Source organism: Plectrocnemia conspersa, unplaced genomic scaffold, assembly GCF_051122295.1.
Source record: "Plectrocnemia conspersa isolate PC_06_02 unplaced genomic scaffold, ASM5112229v1 ptg000013l, whole genome shotgun sequence".
Taxonomy (NCBI): Eukaryota; Metazoa; Arthropoda; class Insecta; order Trichoptera; family Polycentropodidae; genus Plectrocnemia; species Plectrocnemia conspersa.
In genome coordinates, this window is record NW_028277177.1 from 19,501,119 (window position 1) to 19,523,779 (window position 22,661).

At 29.2% G+C, this 22,661-nt stretch overlaps 1 protein-coding gene across 1 annotated transcript in view; it reads left to right on the forward strand.

Annotated features, from left to right (window-relative positions):
• LOC148227504 (CD151 antigen-like) overlaps positions 1 to 22,661 on the forward strand; it is a 179,496-nt gene that overhangs the window by 148,874 nt on the left and 7,961 nt on the right. The window contains exon 4 of the mRNA XM_088202414.1: positions 8,866 to 9,057. Within this exon, the coding sequence (XP_088058540.1) occupies positions 8,866 to 9,057 (192 nt within the window). The remainder of the gene's footprint in view (positions 1 to 8,865; positions 9,058 to 22,661) is intronic.

Genomic DNA, 22,661 nt, shown 5'->3' on the forward strand with positions numbered 1-22,661 from the left:
CGAGTGTTTTTTATTCACCGGTTCCATTGAAACGGAGACTTTTCAGAACCCTGTGCCGGAAACTCAACGGTCCGCGGCTCTAAAATGCCGGTAAATAATTGCGAAGCCAAGAGCTTTCTCAGCCACTGACTTCAATTACGGGAAGCGATGGCTTTAAAGGACTTTTGTTGGAACAACAGACGTCCACTCGATCCCTTGCTACGAAGTCAAGGGCCCGTCGTGGCCTTAATGCTCTTATCGAATGTCATCGAGCGTTCCGAATGCAAAACAAATTTTCGCTTAAGCCCTTTGTGTTTTCCGAAGCGTCTGGAATAATCAAATTCTGTGTGAGAGGCACGGAATGGCTCAAAAAAAATGGAGCAACTAAAAAAGAATAACATGACTAACCTAAACGCAGTCTATTAAAATTCTCTGCGTTTTTAAAACATCGTCATTTTATAATTATATTTAATCATGCTAGCTATTTTAATATTTGAAGCAGCAGCTCTAAATAGTGGCTAGATGTTGAAGTGGAACCAATAGTAAAATTCATTTTTATCATCTAATTTTTTTCGGGGATAATAATTTTAAAATATATTATAATAAAAGTATTTATATATACATTTTTATAAATTAAAAAAAAATGATATCTCGTGCAGCAAAACTTAAAGCTCAATTTCAACGTTCTTTTGATTTTCTCTCGATCGTCTCTTCGTATCACATATTTTATATAAGCATTCAAGGAAGCTTTGAAGAATCGCTGACGATAATAATTAAAAAACAAACGCGCTATCTTAGTGAACACACCCTTATTCCTTGACCTTCATCTGAGAAAGAGGCTCCAGACCCCCAAAGGGTTCGAAAAACAAACACATATTGATGCAAAGTGGGACGTTTTGTCTCTGGCGCTTTACTTCTTGGTATTAAAATTGTTAATTATAAATGACATTTGAACGTTTGTGGTTATTGTTCAATATTGGGTATTTTGCACGATTTCTATATTCTTTATTGCGCTACCTTTTTTGTATGGCAGATCTCTCTTTAGTTGTTTAATGTAACTAATTATCATTTTCGTGAAGTCTACAATAAGTATTATCGTCTTTGATTACACTTAAAAAATCCCAATCATATATAATATACTTACACTAGCGTTTATTCCAATCTGCAAAATTATTGTAAAATTCATAATTTGGTATCGTATAATAAATATAAAGGGAAAACAAAAAAATGTTAGAGTTTTTCTGTTTCTCAAACTGTATATGTATATTTTAAATGATTATTTTGTATCATGGTAATTTCTTTATCCATTTTCTTAATTATTTTATTCTGTTAGTATGTATTAAAATGAGAAATAATCTCTATAGTGATTGTTACAATTAGTTTTTCTTCTCGAGAATTCTCATTTTTATAAAGCATTTTTTATTAGCTAATATTAAATTTATACAAATATTTATTTAATGTTGACTACTACTGCCTTTTTTGTATAAATATTTTTAATAATTGGTAACAAATTTATAACACTCAAACTCGGCTTATTTTTGCTCAAGATATAAAAGAAAAGAGACTTTTTTGAAGGTGTTTGTGCCAGATGTTTAAAAATATGCATAATTTCTCGAATGATCAAAAGTATTTGAATGACCAAAAATTATTACTCTAACCGGCCGGCGACTTTATCTTTGCTTTGGTGATCTAAAAACCCGCTTCGGTAAGAATAAATTACGCAGAATGCAAAACGATTTAGGGCTATTTTTCTTTTTCGATAATCCAAAAGTTTCTGTAAAAATTTGAGAAGTGAAGTCGAGAATTCTCATTTCTCGAGAAATTAGAATGCCTAGTTACAGCGATATTTTTGCGAAATTTAAAATTTATAAATAGTATTAAATATTATAGAAATTAATTTTTTTGCCAGATTTGTCATAATAATGGCACTAATTATAAACATTAAACATAGTCATTTAAAGACCTCAGGCCAATTAAATCACTTTATCCTTCGTGAGTTTCAAATCTGGTCTATTTTAATTGCCACCCAAATGAGTTTGTAGTTGCAACACGTTTGAAGCACCAATTTATATTACTTAAGGGTTTTTATTTTATATTTTGAACATATTTAAAACTTAAAAATTGTTTTTCTTAATTTTAATTTATTACCCCTAAAAGTTTTCACTATTTAAGTCAAGATGCTCATATTTCTTTTTGTAAAAAGTACAATACATAGCATTATATTATTTTTATCACATTTATAAAATATATGAATAGCTTTTACGCGAGTATACGCACAAACATTTTTGAACCCATCTGTACATTAGTAAAACGCGTGACTCGTTTGCAAATGTAAAGGAAGAGCCTTTCCAATTTTAGACCAATTTGAAATACGCAGATTTGACAATTGCGACAAGCACCGGCTTCAGGATGAACGATGGAAATATTTAATCGTAAAAAAATATAAAGTGATAATTTTATAAAATAAAAAAATAAAAGTATTTTGTAAGCCTTTAATTAACAGTAGTCTAAAATCTTATTAAAAATTGATTTATTTTTATGTAATTTAGTGACTGATCATTTTTTATTGTAACAAATAAATTAATCGGCATTTTATTAATTAGGATTGGTTAACTCCACTCAGGAGTGTATATTAATTAATAATACTTTTCCTAAAGCCATGTTATAATAATCATATATATTCAAAAGCTAGATCTTAATTATAAAATTCGAGTGTCATTGAAAAATTAAATAAATTAAAATAAAATCATAATTCGTTGTCCGCCATACAAATTTGACAAATATAGAGTTACATTTAAGAACATCTTTCAGTTTTGCGTTATATAAACTACTGAAAAAATATATGGATTAAAGATATATAATAGTTTAAAGACACTACTTGATATTGACATTTATTTTTTATATTATTACTGCTACTATACACGACTCTACCACAAAAAGTGTGTAGTATAGTGTATCAAAATTGTATACCATCCCTAATTTATATGTATTTATACCATTTTAAATCACCGTTTTTACAATTAATTTATTCCACCTCGCCTCTAATTTAACTCGGCAACAATTTGCATTTGATTCTCGTTCTTGCAAATTCTCCACCAGCAAAAACGTCCATTACAACATTGGCCTCTTCGCGAGTGCTAATACGTTTCGAGTGCTCGTATTTTTTTGCTGACCATAGAATGGCAAGCGACAGAATCTAATTTGGTTAGGGTTTGAACTCGACGCGTTTGCTGGGTCGAAACACGCCAAAAACCACCCACCGTACCACCCAGTCATTACCTTTCACGGTCTTGGAACCAACAAAAAAGGGTTCCAAACTCTCTTCATACACTCGCAAAGGACATGTCCCTTTTGCGTCGCCTCGTTTAGATTTATGTTTCTTTGCCAATACATGCTACATTTCACCAGGAGCCGAAATTTTATGGCGAGACTAAAATTTTATAGGTACACATGTATACGGGAGGTGGTAGATAAGTTCATAATAGAAGGGTAGGATGGGGGTGAGTTAAAAAAATATTATATATTTTATTATATTCTACTTGAGCACTTACACACTATTTATGTAACATATACTTGTTATATTGTAATCGATTAAATAAACTTCTTACAAACAATTAAAAATATAATATAGTAAATTATACAAGTATAGTTTATCCCCAATTCCCCGTAAAAAAATTCTTAAACGAAATAAATCTATGGATTTCCTCTGAAAATGTGTGTGTCTAAATGGCGCAATATAAAAGTTGGGTTTACGCTCTTAAAGCTTTGAGCTTTCGTTTGCATAATGGCTGCTCAACATCCCTAGAATTACGCCAGAACAAATTGAATACAAAAACGCATAACTCTGCAATACCCTTCGCATCTTTGCAGTTTTTACCGAGTAATTTCATCTAAAACGGATGCCACAATGGCAAACGTTTAAAAAATCAAATACGTATTAAAAATATAATTTTTCGTTGCAAAAAATAAATTTCAAAGCGAGTGTGAATCTTTTTTTTGCTTTGATTGTCAAAGGGCGCAATGAAAAGTCGGTGAAGCACCGTAAAAATATTTCAGCTTTGTGACTGGCACAAATGCGTTTGTTTGTGACAGCAAAACGAAAAAGACGAATTCGTAAAAACTCATAACATGACGAAATACTAGGACAAAGGGATGAATGCACACATTTTTACGATGCGAACCGGAGACACTCGTGAATATCATTTCATCCTTTCTTAAACAAATCTTCCATATTTCTTTGTAACATATATAGCTTTATGGTACACATAATACATACCTTTACAAAGCAAATCTTGGGCAATATGGTTAAAGTATAAGATATAATATTTTATTTGATTTAAGCTTTGATGATTAAATTACTAATACATAGCTCATATTTTGATAAATAAAAAACTATGGACACTATAATATACAAATACACAAAAGTTATTATTGTATGAGTATAATATAATAATAATTCCCCTCGCATATTACAAATTCATGCACAACAAAGTGAGATATTTTTCAATAACAACATCATCCATCATACGAGGCGGTAACTGGTAAATGTACCAAAATATTATTTTCCTAGAAAAAGCCATTACAACAACAACGGTATCAACAAAGCATGTGAATATATCAATACATCACATATATGTAATCCAGTTACAATCATTACAAATCATTTATTCACAGTTCGCGTTAGGCTGTTTAGGTTTACAGTAAATATTTACGTAGATCGATGTGATAAATAAAAGGGACGAAAACAAACAAAAGCGGTTCAAGGGCTAAACATAAACATGACAAGTGTCAAATTGTCGTTTTATGGTAGAATAACATGTTCATATATCAAACACGTGTCGATTTTTTTCATACTGTACTGCAAATATTTTTTCATACTGTAAAACTATTAATTAAAATATGATCAACATTATCGTATTACCAGCACAATAGATCAAATACCTGAAAGACCTGGGTTTGAATCCCATATGAACCCGTGCTTTTTTTAAATTACTATATTATCAATGAGATCGGAATTAGTGAGTTTAATATAATTTTAATTATGATTTTTTGGATTAAAAATTAGGATTTCCTAGATATTCCTTATCTCATGAATAAATATCGTGATGAATTATTAAAATAAAATTAATAATTTGTGAATCACAATCACTTCTTAGCTAAATTTACTATAGATTCTTCTTCAAGTCTCCTGGTTCTTTGATAAAACCTTGAATCATTTTTTATTTTACCACTAACTATAAGCTTTTTAATGCTGTAGCTTTTCTTACACGATATATGTTTTAAGTACCAGAATTTATTAGCTTAAAATCAAGGACTATATGCCACATTTTGATTTTACGTAATACATTTGTATTACTCTAAAAGCTTCGTCATTGTTTCTTTCGCACTTCTGGCTCTTTTTTTGCCCCAAAATCACATCACTAAAATTCGTGTTTATTGAAGAAAAAATATTTGCACAAAACCGTCGCTACTTCAGGGTATGCATCGCCATGTTCGGTTTTACTTTCAAAAAATATTTATATAGGATCGTATAAAGATTAGCATATACAAAACCCTTTGTCTTCTTGATAAGCACGTTTGAATTTATGACTTCGGCACAAGGGATGTGATATATTCGAGGTACGTGAGACGGGCGTTATGACGAGGCTCGGACCATTGCACGTACTCAGTCAGTTCGACAAGACACCATAAAATTGGATTGAATTCCTAGACACAGTATCCTAAAAGGACCCCCCGTAGCCGAGTGCTAAAGTGAGCCGTAAAATTGGATTAGAATCGCGAAACGCCGACGCGCGCAATAAAGCGCTAGTTAAATTTCGTTGTACACCTCCTCTGGTCGAGACTATGAAAATGGCATAAAAAATACGATAAAAGTTTATTGTGAAAATGATAGAGTGCCACTTTAGACCGCGCGGTACTTATAAACAGGTATACTATTTTTTTCTAAAAAAATATAGGGTGTAGTTTAAATCTTTTATTTATCAATCAACTAAAAATGTCCACAGTGTATTTTCAGCAACGAAAATACTAACTTTAAAAGTTAATTTTATAAACTTTGTATTAAAAAACACGCCACTGTATCTTGAAATACAGACATAGTTATGATCAATCAATCATGATAATTAGGTAGCTTAAAATATTTTTTCTACGCGCAAAAAACACTCGATACTTGTCCATTGAGATCCAGTATTTATTTTTTTAATATTATAACGATAAACTACTACATAATAAACATATAGTAAATTTATGAAAATATACATATATAAAGATCCTCATATGAATACACACTACATTGAGAGAATAGAAGAAATAGGGAATTCAATACCTCAGTTTAATAAATTAGTACAAAACAATAATAAAATATTGAGTGTGAAATTCAGATAATTTATATCAGTATATTTAGAAGAAATTCTCAACATATTTTTTAAATTAAAAAAAAGAACCAGTACTGATGAATTAGATGTAAATATAATTAAAGAAATTTAATAAATAAAGCAATAGCTGATAATTTAAAGATTGCTGCTAATATGCCTATACCTAAAAAAATAGTAAATAAGACCAATTAACATGTTGCCTTGTATAGAAAAGGTTTCGATTAAATTTACTTATATTAGCTAAATAAATTAATAAAATAAATATTAGGAAATGCAAAGACAAAGATAAGCAAACTGGTTTGTCTTTATCAATTATTTATTTTTTGTAAAAAAAACTAACGTAACTGAATTTAACAACCATTACGTAATAATTCAATATTTGCATATAACTACTACTATTACATAGTAATTCGCCTAGCACCTGAATATGTTATAACGCTTTAAAAATAATAATAATAATCTTAACATTTTATAATATTTACATTTTTGTTTTAAATATGGCATTTGACTTAAGGCTCGTTATTTTATCGAAATATTTCGAATAATAAATAAGGGCTTCGAGTCACGTCCCTCATCTTAATATTACCGGACTTAAAGGTAAAAGCAAATTCGGAAACGAATTTTTAAGTTGCACGTGTCACGTACTTGGCTCATGGTCTTAATACAGTGGATAAAGAAGTCCGACTAAATAATTCCAACGGTGATAATTAAATATAAAATTTAACAAAATGTTTTTAAAAGCTCTGAAGGAACAATAACTTCATACTTTCTCTATTTCGACTGAAAAATATAAAATAATAATGCACCATAAAAATGTATCTAGAAAAAATACACAAAGGATATTCAATATATAATACATTAAACCCATTTACATATATTATTATGTTTAGGAATTCAAGATATATGCAGAATTCAACTTTAAAAACTGAATTTCGCCTAAATTTTAAACATAAAACGTATATATTATTGTTTTCCGTAAATACAGTGTTGAAATATTAAAATCGTTTAAAACTATAATATCTTTTGTTAAATATAAAAGAGAACGTTTCAATCATTCTTATACTTTTCTGTGTTTTATCATTCGTTTTATTAGTTTTTAAGTTGCATTATGCTGCGTCAAAATAAGAAAAATCGCTTAAAAAAGGCTCATAAAACTAATTAATTTTTTCTCGTCAGCGTGAACAAAAGATATTGTGCATCCGAGCAGACGTCCATTAACAGTATAAAATTGTAGACTTAAAATAAACAAGAGTCAGGGTCAGTTCATATCTTAAAGGCGGAACTTGCCAGATTGCTGCTTAAAGTTGGTTGACCCGTGTCAAAGTAATGAACACTTTAAAACTGAGTAGTATAGAAGTACTATTCCCATACAAAAATGCGTTAAAGCGGATACTGAGGGGACAGTCGTGAACCTCAAATTATAACCAGATTTTGTTCGCATTAGCTGGTGGTGTTTTTTTAGATGATCCCTCGTTAAAAAATAATAAAATAAATATTAAATAAAAATATAAATATTAACCCAAATTAAAATACCAGTTTTTTATAAACTGTAAAATATACTGTAAAAATAATAATAAAAGTAAATGGTTTTGTTTCGAATTTTCTTGTTTTGTACAAGTATTATTTTTCTTTGCAAACGAAAACGCATTAATTATTTATTTTTTAAACATAATTTTAAGACTGCAAACATAATAAGTAAACAGCGGTGCGCTTTTTTTTTGGATTAGAATTTAACTGCACATCAATGAAAAATATGTATATGCTTCATTTATTATGTTGTCTTAAGAAGGAAATAAAAAGCGCAATCTTTTTACCAGCGGGATATCAAACTGTAATCTGAAAGTCGAATGAATGCTAAAGAATTAGTGCACAATATAAGATACTAAGTACTCAAATAGATCTGCCTTGATAATGCTAATAAACTAATGATTAGTTATTTAATTTTTAATTTAAATTTTATTACATTAAAAATAATATAACGCATATAAAAAAAGGTATTTTTAAGAGAAAAGGCACAGCAAAGAAAATGGTGAAATTTTAAGAATGCTGAACTACAAAAATATTTAAAGTTTCAAATAAATATTATTACCTTCATTTTGTATGAGTATTTAAAATATTTTATCTATTTTATTACGTGAAGTAAATAATAATTATAATTCTATAAAAATACATTATTATTTATTTCTACCTTTATTGTATTAAAAAACAAAAAAAAATCGCGCTCTTGTATTAATTTCTCCGTAAATTTGAGGTCATGCATAAGCTCTTAAAACTTTGATAATCACTACTAAAGTTTGTATTTTATGGGGAAAATATATAGACGTAAGATATTCTTACACAATTTCGGCGCGACGGGTACTCGAAGCTCTCGAGTTTTCCACACAGCTGCAGCAAAGTGTACATAAAAGAAATCTGTTCTGAATTCGGAAACATTGCTTCAGCGCTTCAAAGCTGCAAAGCAAAAAATAACATAAGCTTGAAATTGTTTTTAAATTTTATCTCTTCTTTTCAGATGGCTGGTTTGGCAGTTTTCGCCGTCGGGTTATGGACTGTCGTATGGAAACATCAATATGTGACTTTGTTGAGCACGATCACTTATCCTATGGCAGCTTATGCTCTCCTGACTGCTGGAATTTTTGCTGTAATAGCAGCAATTCTGGGATACTGCGGTTTGTGGAGAGAGAATAGATCTATGCTCCTGTGGGTGAGTATACGCCTTCAAGATTTATTAAAATATGTTCTCCCGCAACCATCTTTCTTAGCGGCTGCATTATGCACAGGCTAGGAGAGCCATTTTTTTATCTTGTACCGCAAACTCATGTTTTATTAATTTTAAAATTTAAATTTAAAATCATTGCTTATATATTTTGATATTACGTGAAAGATCTAACAAGTTATATAAGTACACAATTTTCATTGTAGTTTATCAAAAAGCTTCTTATATGATTATGTATAGGTATCCTTCCCTATCCTTTCATTTCTCGCAGAATGTACGATTCTTCAAGAGAGATTTACGCCGAAAAGACATCTGATCCCTGATAAAGCCTCCATATGCAGGGTCTTCGTTTCCTTCAAACGAATAGTGATTTTACCAAAATGGATTTTTCGTGTTGCCTAGATTCGCTCTCTATTTACTATCCGGTGGTGTATGTTAAATTTAAATGCATTCCTACAAAATGGTATGTTACTCGCCACTAAAAAAACCTGACAACGTAATATATATCATTTTTTCAACCCTACTAACATATGTACCAAAAAAATATTTTAAATTGCTATTTTATGTAACATGTAGTCATATATTGTTATTGAAAATATCTGTAATTCCTATATTTTTATTTAATAACATTACTTTTTTTTAATAAAATAAGGCATTCATAAATTACATTCATAATTTTAAAATTATTGCAAATATCAGTTTAAAATATATACACAAGTATAATAATCAAAATTATAATTCATAAATGTTCCATAGACCGGTGCGAAAATCCAGAATTAATTTCACCATTACGAACAGGTTTTCTGGTTGCTCTTATTTCAAGACCGTGAAAAGAGGCCATAACTTTCGCTTCATTAGAACGTCACAAACATTACGCCAGATTCAATGGGTAGAATTTCGGAAAGCCCATGGAACAGAGAAGCGATTTGCGACGCCTCAATTAATTAGCGACCCAGTTTTCAGAAAGAGACGTCAGATTTCACCGTACACCTTTTCAACGAAATTTTGTTCGTTTCATTAACTATGGAGACCAATTTTGTTGAGAAGACATTAAGGGTGATGATTATCCTAAGCGCGATTAGCATAGTATAATAATTTCCGATCACTAAACGAATATAATATATCTTTTGATAGCGATGAAAGATCGCTTATCGACGTCGTGAGCTCAAAATATCCACGGCTAAAAATGTCGTTTATCCATTATGATGAAGCATGGAGGGTTAAAATGTCGCTGTGAAGGTTACCGTAAGGGTTCAAATGGAATTCAAATGATCCACAATATCAAAAGGGTGGATGTTAAATATCAGGTGATCAAAAGAGTGGGTACGGTTTTATGGTATAAGCTGAATTTAATGAAAATTTCATTACATTCTATTAGATTAATTACAGTCAATAAATTTAGCATACCTTTTATGGTTTGACACAAAAATCTCTTCGTATAATTTGTTTATAATAGTAAAGCGAAAAAACGAAAATGCTAACCCAACTAACTGCTTATAATAATATATAAGTATAATACTGTTAGTTAACAAGTACATAATTTTAATTAATCTAGGATTTTATAAGAAAAACAAATGATTTACGTTTTTTCAAATTAATTAGAGAATATAAATATTATCACAATAAATTTAAACAGATCCTGTTATTTTAGGTAGTTAAGATTTGCTTAACGAACTTGTAAAATTTTATCTATTTCATCTTCTTAAATAATATTTTGTCATTTTTATAATAATAAACTATCTCACAACTTTTTTTTTACTTAAAATTAAATATTATAAATATTTATTTTCAATATTTATTAAATTTTAGGTCTATTAATGCTTCTCAATAACATGCAGATTAAATGAATTGTATCTTACTGGTCAAGGTTAAATGGTTTAATCCTATGCAGTCGTCTCGTTGAGGCAACATTTAGCTATATTGTAGCCTCAACATTCCTATGCTCCAGTACTCGCAGCTTATGCCTGCATATACATATATTATACTTTCTTCTTTGACAGTCATAGTTCATTTGATGTCAAAATTATTTAGGTGTTTCTTAAATTAGTTACACTAAAATTTTTAAGTGACAAATATATAGGACATAAAATAATAATATAAATTAATAAAATATAGGCTCTCAAGGTCAAATTTTGAGGGTGTTTGCTACCTGCTCACGCATATTCACGCGAGTCAAATAAATGTTTATATTTATAGCTTGTGATTCGCCTAGCTTTATAGAAAATAAACATATTTTTTATCTGTCGAATGAAGTTACATATGCAGGCAGAATAAATCAGATCTTGGCACTAAAGGGGTTCATTTTTAATACTGTCTTTTCTATAGTTACACTTTTTTTCTATAATATCTGAATTCCGTTTATTCAGATAAGTTTTATATAATAGGCCAATTTAATAATGCATACATTTATTTATTTACGTTTAGTTTTCACGTGTTCGCTTTATCGCAACATCTTGTCCGAGTACGTTCTAGGGTATTTTGCAGTTGATCGTTATCAGTAAATGATCTTTTAGGTTTTAATGTCGATTGATTTAATTAATTTAGCCAGTTAAATGCCAGAAGAACTGTTAGATAAACATTTTTTAATAAAATACAGAAATCAGAATCAGATTTAAAGTAAAAGATTATTTGCTGTGTAATATGGTAGAAGTAGCAAAGTCATTGATTTCTACTGGTCCACTGGTCTGATCCTCTTATTATCAATATTTTTATAATTAAGCCTTTTTTTATTTGTCTTCAAAGTTCGGATGACTGAAAATAAGGTTTAAATATACTAATGTTTTTAACTATGCCTATAATGTACACTACCTTTAGTAAGCGCATGTCTACCTGGTGGCCCTCTATAAACAAAACCATTGTCGTCTTCTTTCAGTGTCGAAAAAAATATACGATTAGCAATATAGACAATGCGTATTATTTCTAGACATATTATATATTAAAGATTATAGATGAATTGTGTAAAAAAAACTTTAAAATGTAGTTTAAGTTGCACTAAATAACGCTTATGTGTTTTAGTCTTTAAATTCTTGTGAGTTCCAAATATTATGTTTTCTCTCGAATTTTGTTTTGCAAAGCTTTGTTGGATTGTCGCTTTCTACTTTATAATTATATAGAATCAAATAGTGTTTCATTTAAGTTGATTCGCAATATATTTTTTACTTTTTGATTGTTAGATTATATGATTATAACGTTTTCGATATAATCATATTATTCAAAAATGTAGCCATCTTGTTACCATATCTATAATTATAATTCCAATTGATAATTTAAAATCTGGTTTTCATATATTTTCCTAAGCTCGCGGATGATTATCGTTTTAAATAATTAAAAATTGTGCCATATATTGATTGTAAGTTGTAATAATACTTTCTTATTATTAAAATTGTTTGTGTTTAGTGTCTTACTACTTACTTGTATTTATTGAAGGTTTGATTGAATTCGAGCTCTATGTACCACAACTTATTTAAATGTTTAATGAATAGCACTTGCTCTTAACAGTTTTTTCCGGAAGCCAAACTAGTTAGACAAAATTATTTTCTTTTTCCTAAGAAATAGTTAAAAGCACTTAAAAAAATCTGAAATCGCTTGGAAAAAACCGGAAGTAGCGATAATAAAATTACAATAATATAATAAAATTTATCCTACTACATGTTTTCGATAAATTTATTTTTAATAATCGTCCAAATAGCTCTTGTTGTTTCAATTACAAAAAAGTATTTTGTTATAAGCTATGAGAATGCCTTTGTAACTTGACGAGCGCTAGACACATGTGCTAGAAAATTTTATTATATTTAGTTTTTTTTTAATATATTTTTTTTTCTCTTAATATTATCATAGTCCCTGCGGGAAAAATCCATTATGTGTTTTTGACATATCATAATATACATATTATATTATATTATCAAATATTTGTAAACAAATGAAAAACAGTGAATTTAACATTAAAAATGCCAATGAAAAATTGGCATTTTAATAAATTGTTTTCATATATAATTATTCACAATTAGCAAATATAGTTAAAAATTAAGATGTAGTTGTTATGTTGCTTATTTTAAAAAATCAATTTAAACATAGATTGAATCTATTCAATTTCACGAGTTCCGCTTTGTTTCGTTCCTTTAGCGCCGTTCAAGTATAACAATTTATCGCTGAAAGTGTCTGAAATGTACGCGCACTTTCAGAATTCACTTTGTACATCGGAAGTATAAAGGGCGCACCCTTGCGGGTCTGCTCGGGTCAATATCGTCTCGTTATTCAAAATGCTTAGAGCGATAAACCCACCGCAATCACAATATGTTGTATATGTTATAAAATTGTACATAAAAAAGTAGTGCTCCTTAACGCTATCAAAATGTTGTATTTATTATATATTTTTTTTTAAATAAACAGGTCTTATAAAAAGTTATTTTAAAAGTCTAATATACCATAACAGATCTTTTTTATTGTTATCAAAGTGATCTAGAATGAAAATAGAATAGATCATGCCCTTGACTTAATCGTATTAAGGGTCATGTGTTTGCCGTTGGCGTAAATGTGATACACATTGTCTATAAAAGTGTTACAAAACAATAGGATACCCTTTTATCATCCAGACAATAAGATTTCGACCTTTCTACTGGAGCGAGTATTATTTGAAAATTCTTTATCGCTAGCAGCTTAATCAAGTTATTTTTAATTTCATAATAGTAAAAAAATATACAAGAGAAGCTTTTTATATATTTTTTAAAACTGTGAGCTTTTCAGTTTAATTAAGGACTAAAGTCAAGCTCTTTGATTTGAAGCAAGGGAAAATGAATGAAAAAAAGAAACACGACCGACTTCGAGCGTCAAAGCTTTCAAGCTGTGAAAGAACGAATTATAGCATGTATATTGAGAAGTGGACTATTAAAGCTAAAATCACAATATTTAATTATGTTTTTTTAATAAATATATAAAGTGCTTAATAATATCCAGTTAATTTAATACGTTGACATATTTATGTTTATAAAATTAAATTTACAAATTATTTGAGGGTTGAAGGTTTTAAGATTATTACTAATTAATTAAAAGTAAAAGCTCATTATTAACTTTTTTTAATACTGAAAAATAAGAGTACAAATAAAATTAAATGTATAATGGCCAAAACGTATTTTTTAAAAGGGGGAAAAATACGATTGAAGACATCTCAAAAGCCTAATGCCTGCCCTACACTCTCTGGAAGTTGGCCAAGGTTGACCAAGAACGGAAAATATAGTGGGTCGAATTCGGTTCTGCCCGCTCTAAAATCTCTCGGAAGTTGTCCGAGGTTACTGAGAACGGGAGGTAAAGTGGGGGTAATTCAGTCGACTGGCCAGCTTCGAGCGCTTCCGAACATTGACGGCAAACGGACCGAAGTCGGAGCAGCTCTTTCGAGCGCGAGCGGTGAGATACTTCCCCTTTCGCTCTCTCGCGTGTTAAGTGACGAGAGTGAGATAGATAATGATATGGTTTTTCGCAAACTGAGATAGAAAGAGTAGCTCGCTTCAATTTCAGTATACGCGTAGGCGTCCTATGGTCAACACGCATGACGAGCGCTGCATCGTGGTCACGTGGTCAAATTATAATACCACATGCTTATCCGGGACTTCAACAGACTCTTACTGACATCTTTGAATATTTTAGGGCACCAAAACAGATTAATTATATTTTTGATATTATCTTCTTCTAACCGATATCGTTATTATATTTTTTTCATATAAAATTAAATAATTAGTGGTACTTGATTTTGCTAAAAAAAATCGTATTGTATTTTCCTAGATCGACTTATATAAATGTCACACCATAACGAATTCTTATTTAGAATCGATGACGACAATTTCTAGGATAGTCACAGATGTGGTGCTCGTATTCTGAAGTATTATTTTTATGCCTTATGGCATTTTGCAAAAGCCGACAAAGATTTTGCGTAAATTGAATATTTATGACCGAAAAGTTTTCATTCATATTGTATTAATGAATGCTCAAACAAACTTTTATAATTATCAGTTGCGTAATTTTAATAATATGACAATTTAAAAATTGCGATTATTTGGCACTTTTTTGGATCGCGCGCAAATAAGCCGGCTGTACGTGACAGAAGCCGCCGTCCGGACGGCATATGAAATTTGCGACAGTGTGGTCGCTTACTCGAAGTCGTAGATCTCGGCCGACTTCAGTTGTAACTTCGGTTCGGACAACTTCCAGAGAGTGTAATGCAGGCATAAAAGTAATTATTTTTGATGTATTACTTTTAAATAGAAACTGTGTCCATTAAAAATATTACGATAACTTTTAAATTAAATACGACTCTTAAACGCGTGTAAATTAGGTTTTTTATAGTGCTTAATGACATTGACAGCACATGAGATATTGTTGTCAAAATATAATTTCGTCAGTTATATAATTATAATATATTTACAAGGAGTATAAAAATGCATGTTTTATTTTAATTATTTGAAATGAAGTATAGTAACTAATTTTTTTAATTTCATTCTTAAAGTTGCGCAAACAACATTATTGAGTTTTTTTAGCTGTATTACTTTTTGTGAGAAAGCATTGTTAAATGTTAATAAAACTTTATTTTATTATTACTCGCTATTTCATATCATATGTACCAGAATAGTAAAAATAAAGTGGTTAAGTCATATTTACTTAAAAGTGAAATAAACTGTTTTTTATCCAGCTTCTATATATATATATTTATACATATACATAAATTACTTATAGGATATATTTTGTAATGCATAAAGTTTGAAAGCAATAAGATGGATTACAATGTTTATTATAGAATCCTAATTTCTCTTTGTCTTCATATGCAAACAACAATAAAGGGTTGATAAAGTTCCTTCATTTATAATATAAGGGACATACTACATAATGCCTCTTAGACAAATAGATGAATCAGGAGAATCTGTTCAAATAAACCACGACGATCTTCCCCAGTTTGCAACGTTCAATTGGATTTCCACAGCATCCGGGAAATGTTTGTCGTAAGACTCCGGGCGTAGAACCGACATCTGATCCTGGTTGTTATCTGCTTACATCATACGTATATATAACATAATATATATATTCTTTAATAACAAATAATAATGATATCGCGATTTTTATCAAATACGTGTCATAATTAATACAAATCATACAAAAAAATACTGTTCTGCAATTTAAAAAATTGTAAAACGCTGATTTACAGCATCATTGAGAAATAATTGTTACAATGTTGACAAGGCAACACATACAGATACATGAGAAAGAAACGTATAAAAATAATGTCAACGCTCGTAAGATTGATACGGTACTCAAGATGAGATCTCCATCAATTTCACTTAGAATATTTTGATTTATTATTCTTAGATAGTCCAGGGAGACTAAAAGTGATTTACAATTCCATAAAAGACGTGATGAATGGAATATTGTTACATATTTAATCTTAAGAAATTCTACTTAAGCAAAATTACTTGGGAGTTACTTTTTAATTGTCCTAGTAAATTAATAATGAAAATGTATATAAATGTTTTCTTGTATAATAAACTGAAAACATTGGCGCAGTTCGTTCATCATTTACAATTTGACGTATGCGCAAAAAAGGGAAAGCTCGAGCAGCTAAACAATAAATCTCTTCCTCTTAAATACAGCCATTTTCCGCGTAAGGAATGTTTTGACGTGTATTTTTTTTTCGCTTGCGCTATACACATTTTCACTTTGGCAAAGCAGAAAATGTTTTCAATGCTTGGAATGCTGCCATAGATGAGCGCAAACGGCACTAAGGTGGATAACGTCGAAGTTTGTACAAGAATTATGGCCCAAGGGACCGCACTTTTATATCCTTTGCCACAAAAGGATCCTAGAGAAGCTAAAATGTACGCACTAACCAATACGTAATTGTCCGCATGTTAACCCATTGCCAAATTGCTTGTCATCGTTTCGGATTACAATTTAACATGGGAGGCCTTTGAGCTTGACGAAAGCCCATTAGATTATCCTCCAGTCCCTTTTATCCTTAGGCCTTTCTGGGTGTTGCTGATACCGAGGACTTGAATGTGAAACACTCATATTTTTTAAAGATGTATATCTGTAGAAACTTAATGTTGTATACAAACATATATATAAAAGATATCCAATTTTTATCAATTTTTAAGTAAATATATATGAAATTTAAGTATATCATATCTATGTAAATTACTAATATAATTGTTAATTATTTTATAACATTATATTTTTAAATTAAAAGCATATTAACATATGTTTTATATACAGAAATTATTTTATATAAATATATATATATTTACTTTAATATGTTCTATATTTAAATTTAAATTAATATGTTCTATATTTTTGTACGATATGCGCGACGTGTCAAAAATAAATAAAAAAAAACATTTATTTTTTTTCACACAAGTTTAACGGTACCTAACAGTTCTCAGTAATTATTTTACATAATAAGAATAATGTCGGCCTCTTTTTCATGATAGGGATGGCTGGCGAAGTGAAAACAAAAGCAGGTATTGCATACACGAAATTCTTTTTGCTATTTGTACATTTTTATCTCGATTCACACATAATTTTTACCCAACTAGTCCACGTAAAATATTTCACTTAACTTTAGAATTAAATATTAGCAATAAGTAAGCCTCAATATTTATATTCAAATAAAAAACATATTTGAATAATTTGCGCAAAATGTATTTTTTTTTTTTTTTTAAAAATGATTGGAAAATAATGCAATGCTATTTTTTTCTGTTACTAGCTAAAGATAGGTTGTACTAGTCGATATTAATAAAATTAGTAATAAATATAATGTGTTGACGGGTGTTTTTTATATAATACATCAAACTTGATTTATCTATAATTTTTTCAAGTAAATAAATATGAAAAATACAATATGGTTTTAAATCTTTACATTAAACAAAATTTATATTGTATAGTTACTACAGAATTAAAATTTTATCATACAAAAATATAAAATAAATCCGAAAATTACTACAGAAGACCATTTTTTATATTTTATGTATTTTTTATGGATATATATCTATATATATAATTATGCTTTAAAAGTGACTGGTTTTGCTATTAAAAAATCATAGGCACTTTATTTATCAACCTCTTTTAATAACTTTTCAAACAATTTGTAACTAAATTGTTAATGCGGTTAATGGAAAAGCTGTACCGAGCCGTAAAAGGAAAACGCTCCGGAAAAGTGTATTAATTACTTAATTAATTAATAAGGGACGGTCCCTAGAGAGTAGGTATTCGCTTACCCATCAGTTAATACTACCTGAGATTTTTTTAGTGTCACACGAAAAAACAATTAAAACCAGCAAAATCTGCGGTTAAATCCGATTACTTGATAAAATCCGCACAGGGCTTGCACCGAACATAAACCCCTGTCACGCGACGCTTAAGTCCAACTCCGAGATTTAATTATTCATTCGCTAAATAGGCCTTTTATAAATGATGACCTCTTTAAGGATATAATTTATTCATTTGGTGTAGCATATATTCTAAATCATACGAATTTCAAATGTAATAAAATATTCTCGACCTGAAAACTCGCATAATAAATTAGAAGCTCTAGATATAAGACTTACATTGCATTTTATATTTTGTAGCATTAAAAATTAACAGAAATATCAAAAAAGTACTTTTTAAAAGCGAATTTTTTTACTAAATTGGCAACACTGTTTTTTTCCGTTAGGGTCCGCGTAATGTGGCAGAGGCATTGGCCTTAACAACGTTGTTTTTGCAACGTACGGTTAAATTGGTCCGTTTCTTTTATGCTAAAGAAGAAACTGCTTCTAATATTCGTGGCTATTCAATTTGTTTCTATTTACGGGAATATTATATACGTGTAAACTGTGATTAGATAATGTTATGAATTTAAAATAGTAAGAAGTGACGTTCGTGTTAAATAAAAGAGTGAAAGACAATCTGTTGTCACTCATCATAAAAATGATGTTGAAGTTAATTCCCAGATTAAATGTATATATTTGACTCTAAATTCCTATTTAGTTCAATCCATTTATTTAGTATTGAGTACCGTTTTTTTATAAATATAACTCCCCAATCAATTTGGCGCACAAGCACAATATTATACAATAATATTAGCCGTTATGCAAATTTTTATAACGCCAGTTCGCCGTTTTGCGAATCATCACGGACAATAAAACGAAAGGATACGACCTCCGGATCCTTGCTGAATTTTTTTCATTCGTTTTCTACCTAATAGTCTACATATAGACGTACATAATATGCACGTTCTAAAAAACGACCCCATAACGTCGATTCGCTGAGTGTGAACTTTTTGACAATGTATAATTTAAGGGACAGGAATCGAACGTAGCTATGAGTAAGTATCCTGACGTTCGTTATTTTTATTCACGACCGCCAATTTGTATAATTTTATATCCCGCGCCGAAAATGAAATTGCTCCAGGTAAATCTGCTAACGAATTTCGAACCGTTATTGCCAAATTTAACGTATTCCCTCCCACAACCCACTTTATGACTAAAACCGGAAATACGAAGACGAAACCGGAAATAAAGAAGTCGAAGTGAAACGCGTTCGTTGTGATACGGAATAATAAAAATCGTTTAACAGTATATTTATTTTAATTAAATTACTTTTCATCATATTGTGGAATAAAAACATCAACTGATTTAAAAAAAATGGTGATAGGTACTTCAAATAAATGATTTACTAATATGAATTACTAATGGCTTATATGTGTAGATTAAATGTATCGGATTGTTATCAAATATGACGTGTCTACAAATCTATTTTCAATATGTTTGTATAGTATATCCTAGGTCATTAGATAACCAAATTTTTACTAGATCTTAAAAAACATGTTTTGTTTAAAAATGATCTAAAAAACACTGATTAAAATTTCTGCGTAATAAAGAGTGTTTAAGGACTTTTTATTTAAGATTAAAAATATTCCATAATATAACTGAATAATTAAGCATGATATAGCTATCAAAAATTGAGTGACGCATTTGTTAAAAATACAATAAATTCCATTTTCAAAAAAGTTATTTATATTTTCTAGAATGAAAAGGGTACATCACTCATTTATCATCTATCAAATGGCGAAACAAGAAATAGTTATGCTAACATTTTTCAACAACTGAACGAAAAAAAATAGTGGAAAATACATGGTTTATATTTATTTACTTAGATTTAATCAAGACCATCGTAACCTAACAGGTTACTCCAATGCGTCACGATGGTTGAAAATGTAATTAGGATAACACACGGAAAAATCACATAATTTTAAAAATGAACTATTTACTTTAAATGATATTAAAATGAACATTGGTTAATGTATTTAGTTTTTAAAATAAAAGTAATTTAAAAAATATATATATTTTCAATATCGATCGCAAACTTTTCATTTTGCTTCGTTGACTAAAATTATAATTTAAGATTAAGAATAATATTTTTAGTAGTTCAGGCAATTGCTACTTTAATTTTTTTCGACAGAAAAAAACTCTTATAATCATAAATAAAAAAATAAGTCTCCAAAAATAAATTTGAATTTTGAAATTATATCATGAAAACATTTGTGTGTCTAGGCTGGTTCTAAAACGTCTCAACTGTCTGTGTATGTCTCTAGAGGACAGCTCCCTTGCCACCTCATTCGAATATAACCCCAATCTGTCGAGATATATCTTGCTGACGCTGTTTATCTCTTCTCTCAACGTCCTTGCATGAATATCTCGTTTGTCACGAACCATAGGGCACTTGTAATGTGCCTCAATGTTTTCGATTGAAATCTTATGATTATTTTGGTGTTGAAATTTGGCTATATCCTAGTTTTAAATTAAATTTGAGTCAGTAAATTTTACGCAATTATTCTCTAAGCTATTTTATTTTCGTATATGTACATACACAAACGAATAAAATTTATTTACATACAATATACATAAATATTTCATTAAATCATTAAAATCATGTCACGAGTTAACAAGTTTCGATTAGTTTGCATAGTGCAATTAACTAGTTTTGTCGTAACTGAATTTTGAACATACACGTGCAGGCAGACAAGAGTTACGAATTGGTTCGGCAACTATGCAACAAGGCGGATAATTAAATTGTTATATTGAACAACACCGTAAAGCACAAATGATACTATTAATTTTAATGAAAATAACTACTTTAGTTATACTATGTATATAATAAATATTGTAATGAGTATTTTAAAATAAATTTAAATGTAGAGGACCATAAAATATGTTAATAGGATTACTCACATCGAATTTGACAAATCGGATTTATAAAAATAAATAGTCTCCCAAACGTGAACGGATGCGAGCCATCAATTTGATTAATACTCCCGCTCGCCTACCTATTTGCTTGGCTCCCGTAATTGATTTCCCAAAACGGCTGCAAAATAATTCACATGAATTTTTAATTGTTTATGAACAAAGGTGATTAAAAAGTGTATCACTATAAAATACGTATAGCTTTGCAGCTTGCGCGTGACGGTGAATTAATTAAAAAGTACCACAAGTGCAATTACTTGCATTGTGCAATTTGTTGTGTTTGAATTACTGTTTTGTTTTTGCTTAATTTATATTACGCACCTAATCGTGATAGAACTTCAACAAATTGTTATTTATTTAATTAAAATTTTCTACTTCTAATGACTTTTTTTTTAATAATTGTCCTATCCCTAGTAAAGTAGCATTTTTAATTTAATCGAAATTGTATTATATACGAGAGATAATCAGAAAATTATATAACTCAACAAAGTCATTATGTACTCCATTATTAGCTATTATAAATATTACAATTATTTGTGATCGTCATTTAGTAGAGCAGTCGTAGTTATATGAAATATTTAATATAATATATGTATATAAAATAAAATAGATATTGTATATACTGATTTTGAAAAGTTCTCGCATAAATTTGTAAATCGCTAATCATTTCTTAAAACTACTGAAAAATGCTGTTGATAATACAAACTATTCCGGGCTCCGGAACGTCTTTCAGGGTCATAATCGCGCCCTCTTTTGATGGGCGTTAGAGCAGAGACGTCCGCACTATCGCCATCCAGCTCCTTAATTTACTGATATTGAACATTATATTTTTAAAAGATTCGGCTTATAGCAATTAATATTATTATTTTATTATATTTTTTTTATTAAGTATGTATTGTTTTAACCATCTTGATATACTCTAAAATACGTTGTTGAGTTCGTCCTTAATATAATATTAATATGATTGTATTAATCTAAACAGTTTTAGTGTTTATGCCAAATATAAGTCTAATATTTAAAAAACATCATAATCAATATATTAATATGAAATTATAATAAATATTAATTATATATCTATTGTTTATGAATTTTTTTACTGGAAATATATGTATTCGATAAAAAATATTATTTGTACTACTTATTAATATTAGTACTATTAATTTAATAATGAAAGCTGATGATTGATTATGTAATTAATGATTTATTTTAAACGATTAAAGTGAGCAATATTAAATACAGAAATGTGAGCAACTACGTTGAAAAATATAGATATAGAGCACATAAAAGATTAAAATAAATAAACAGTTTGTTTTTTTTATATATTTATAACCC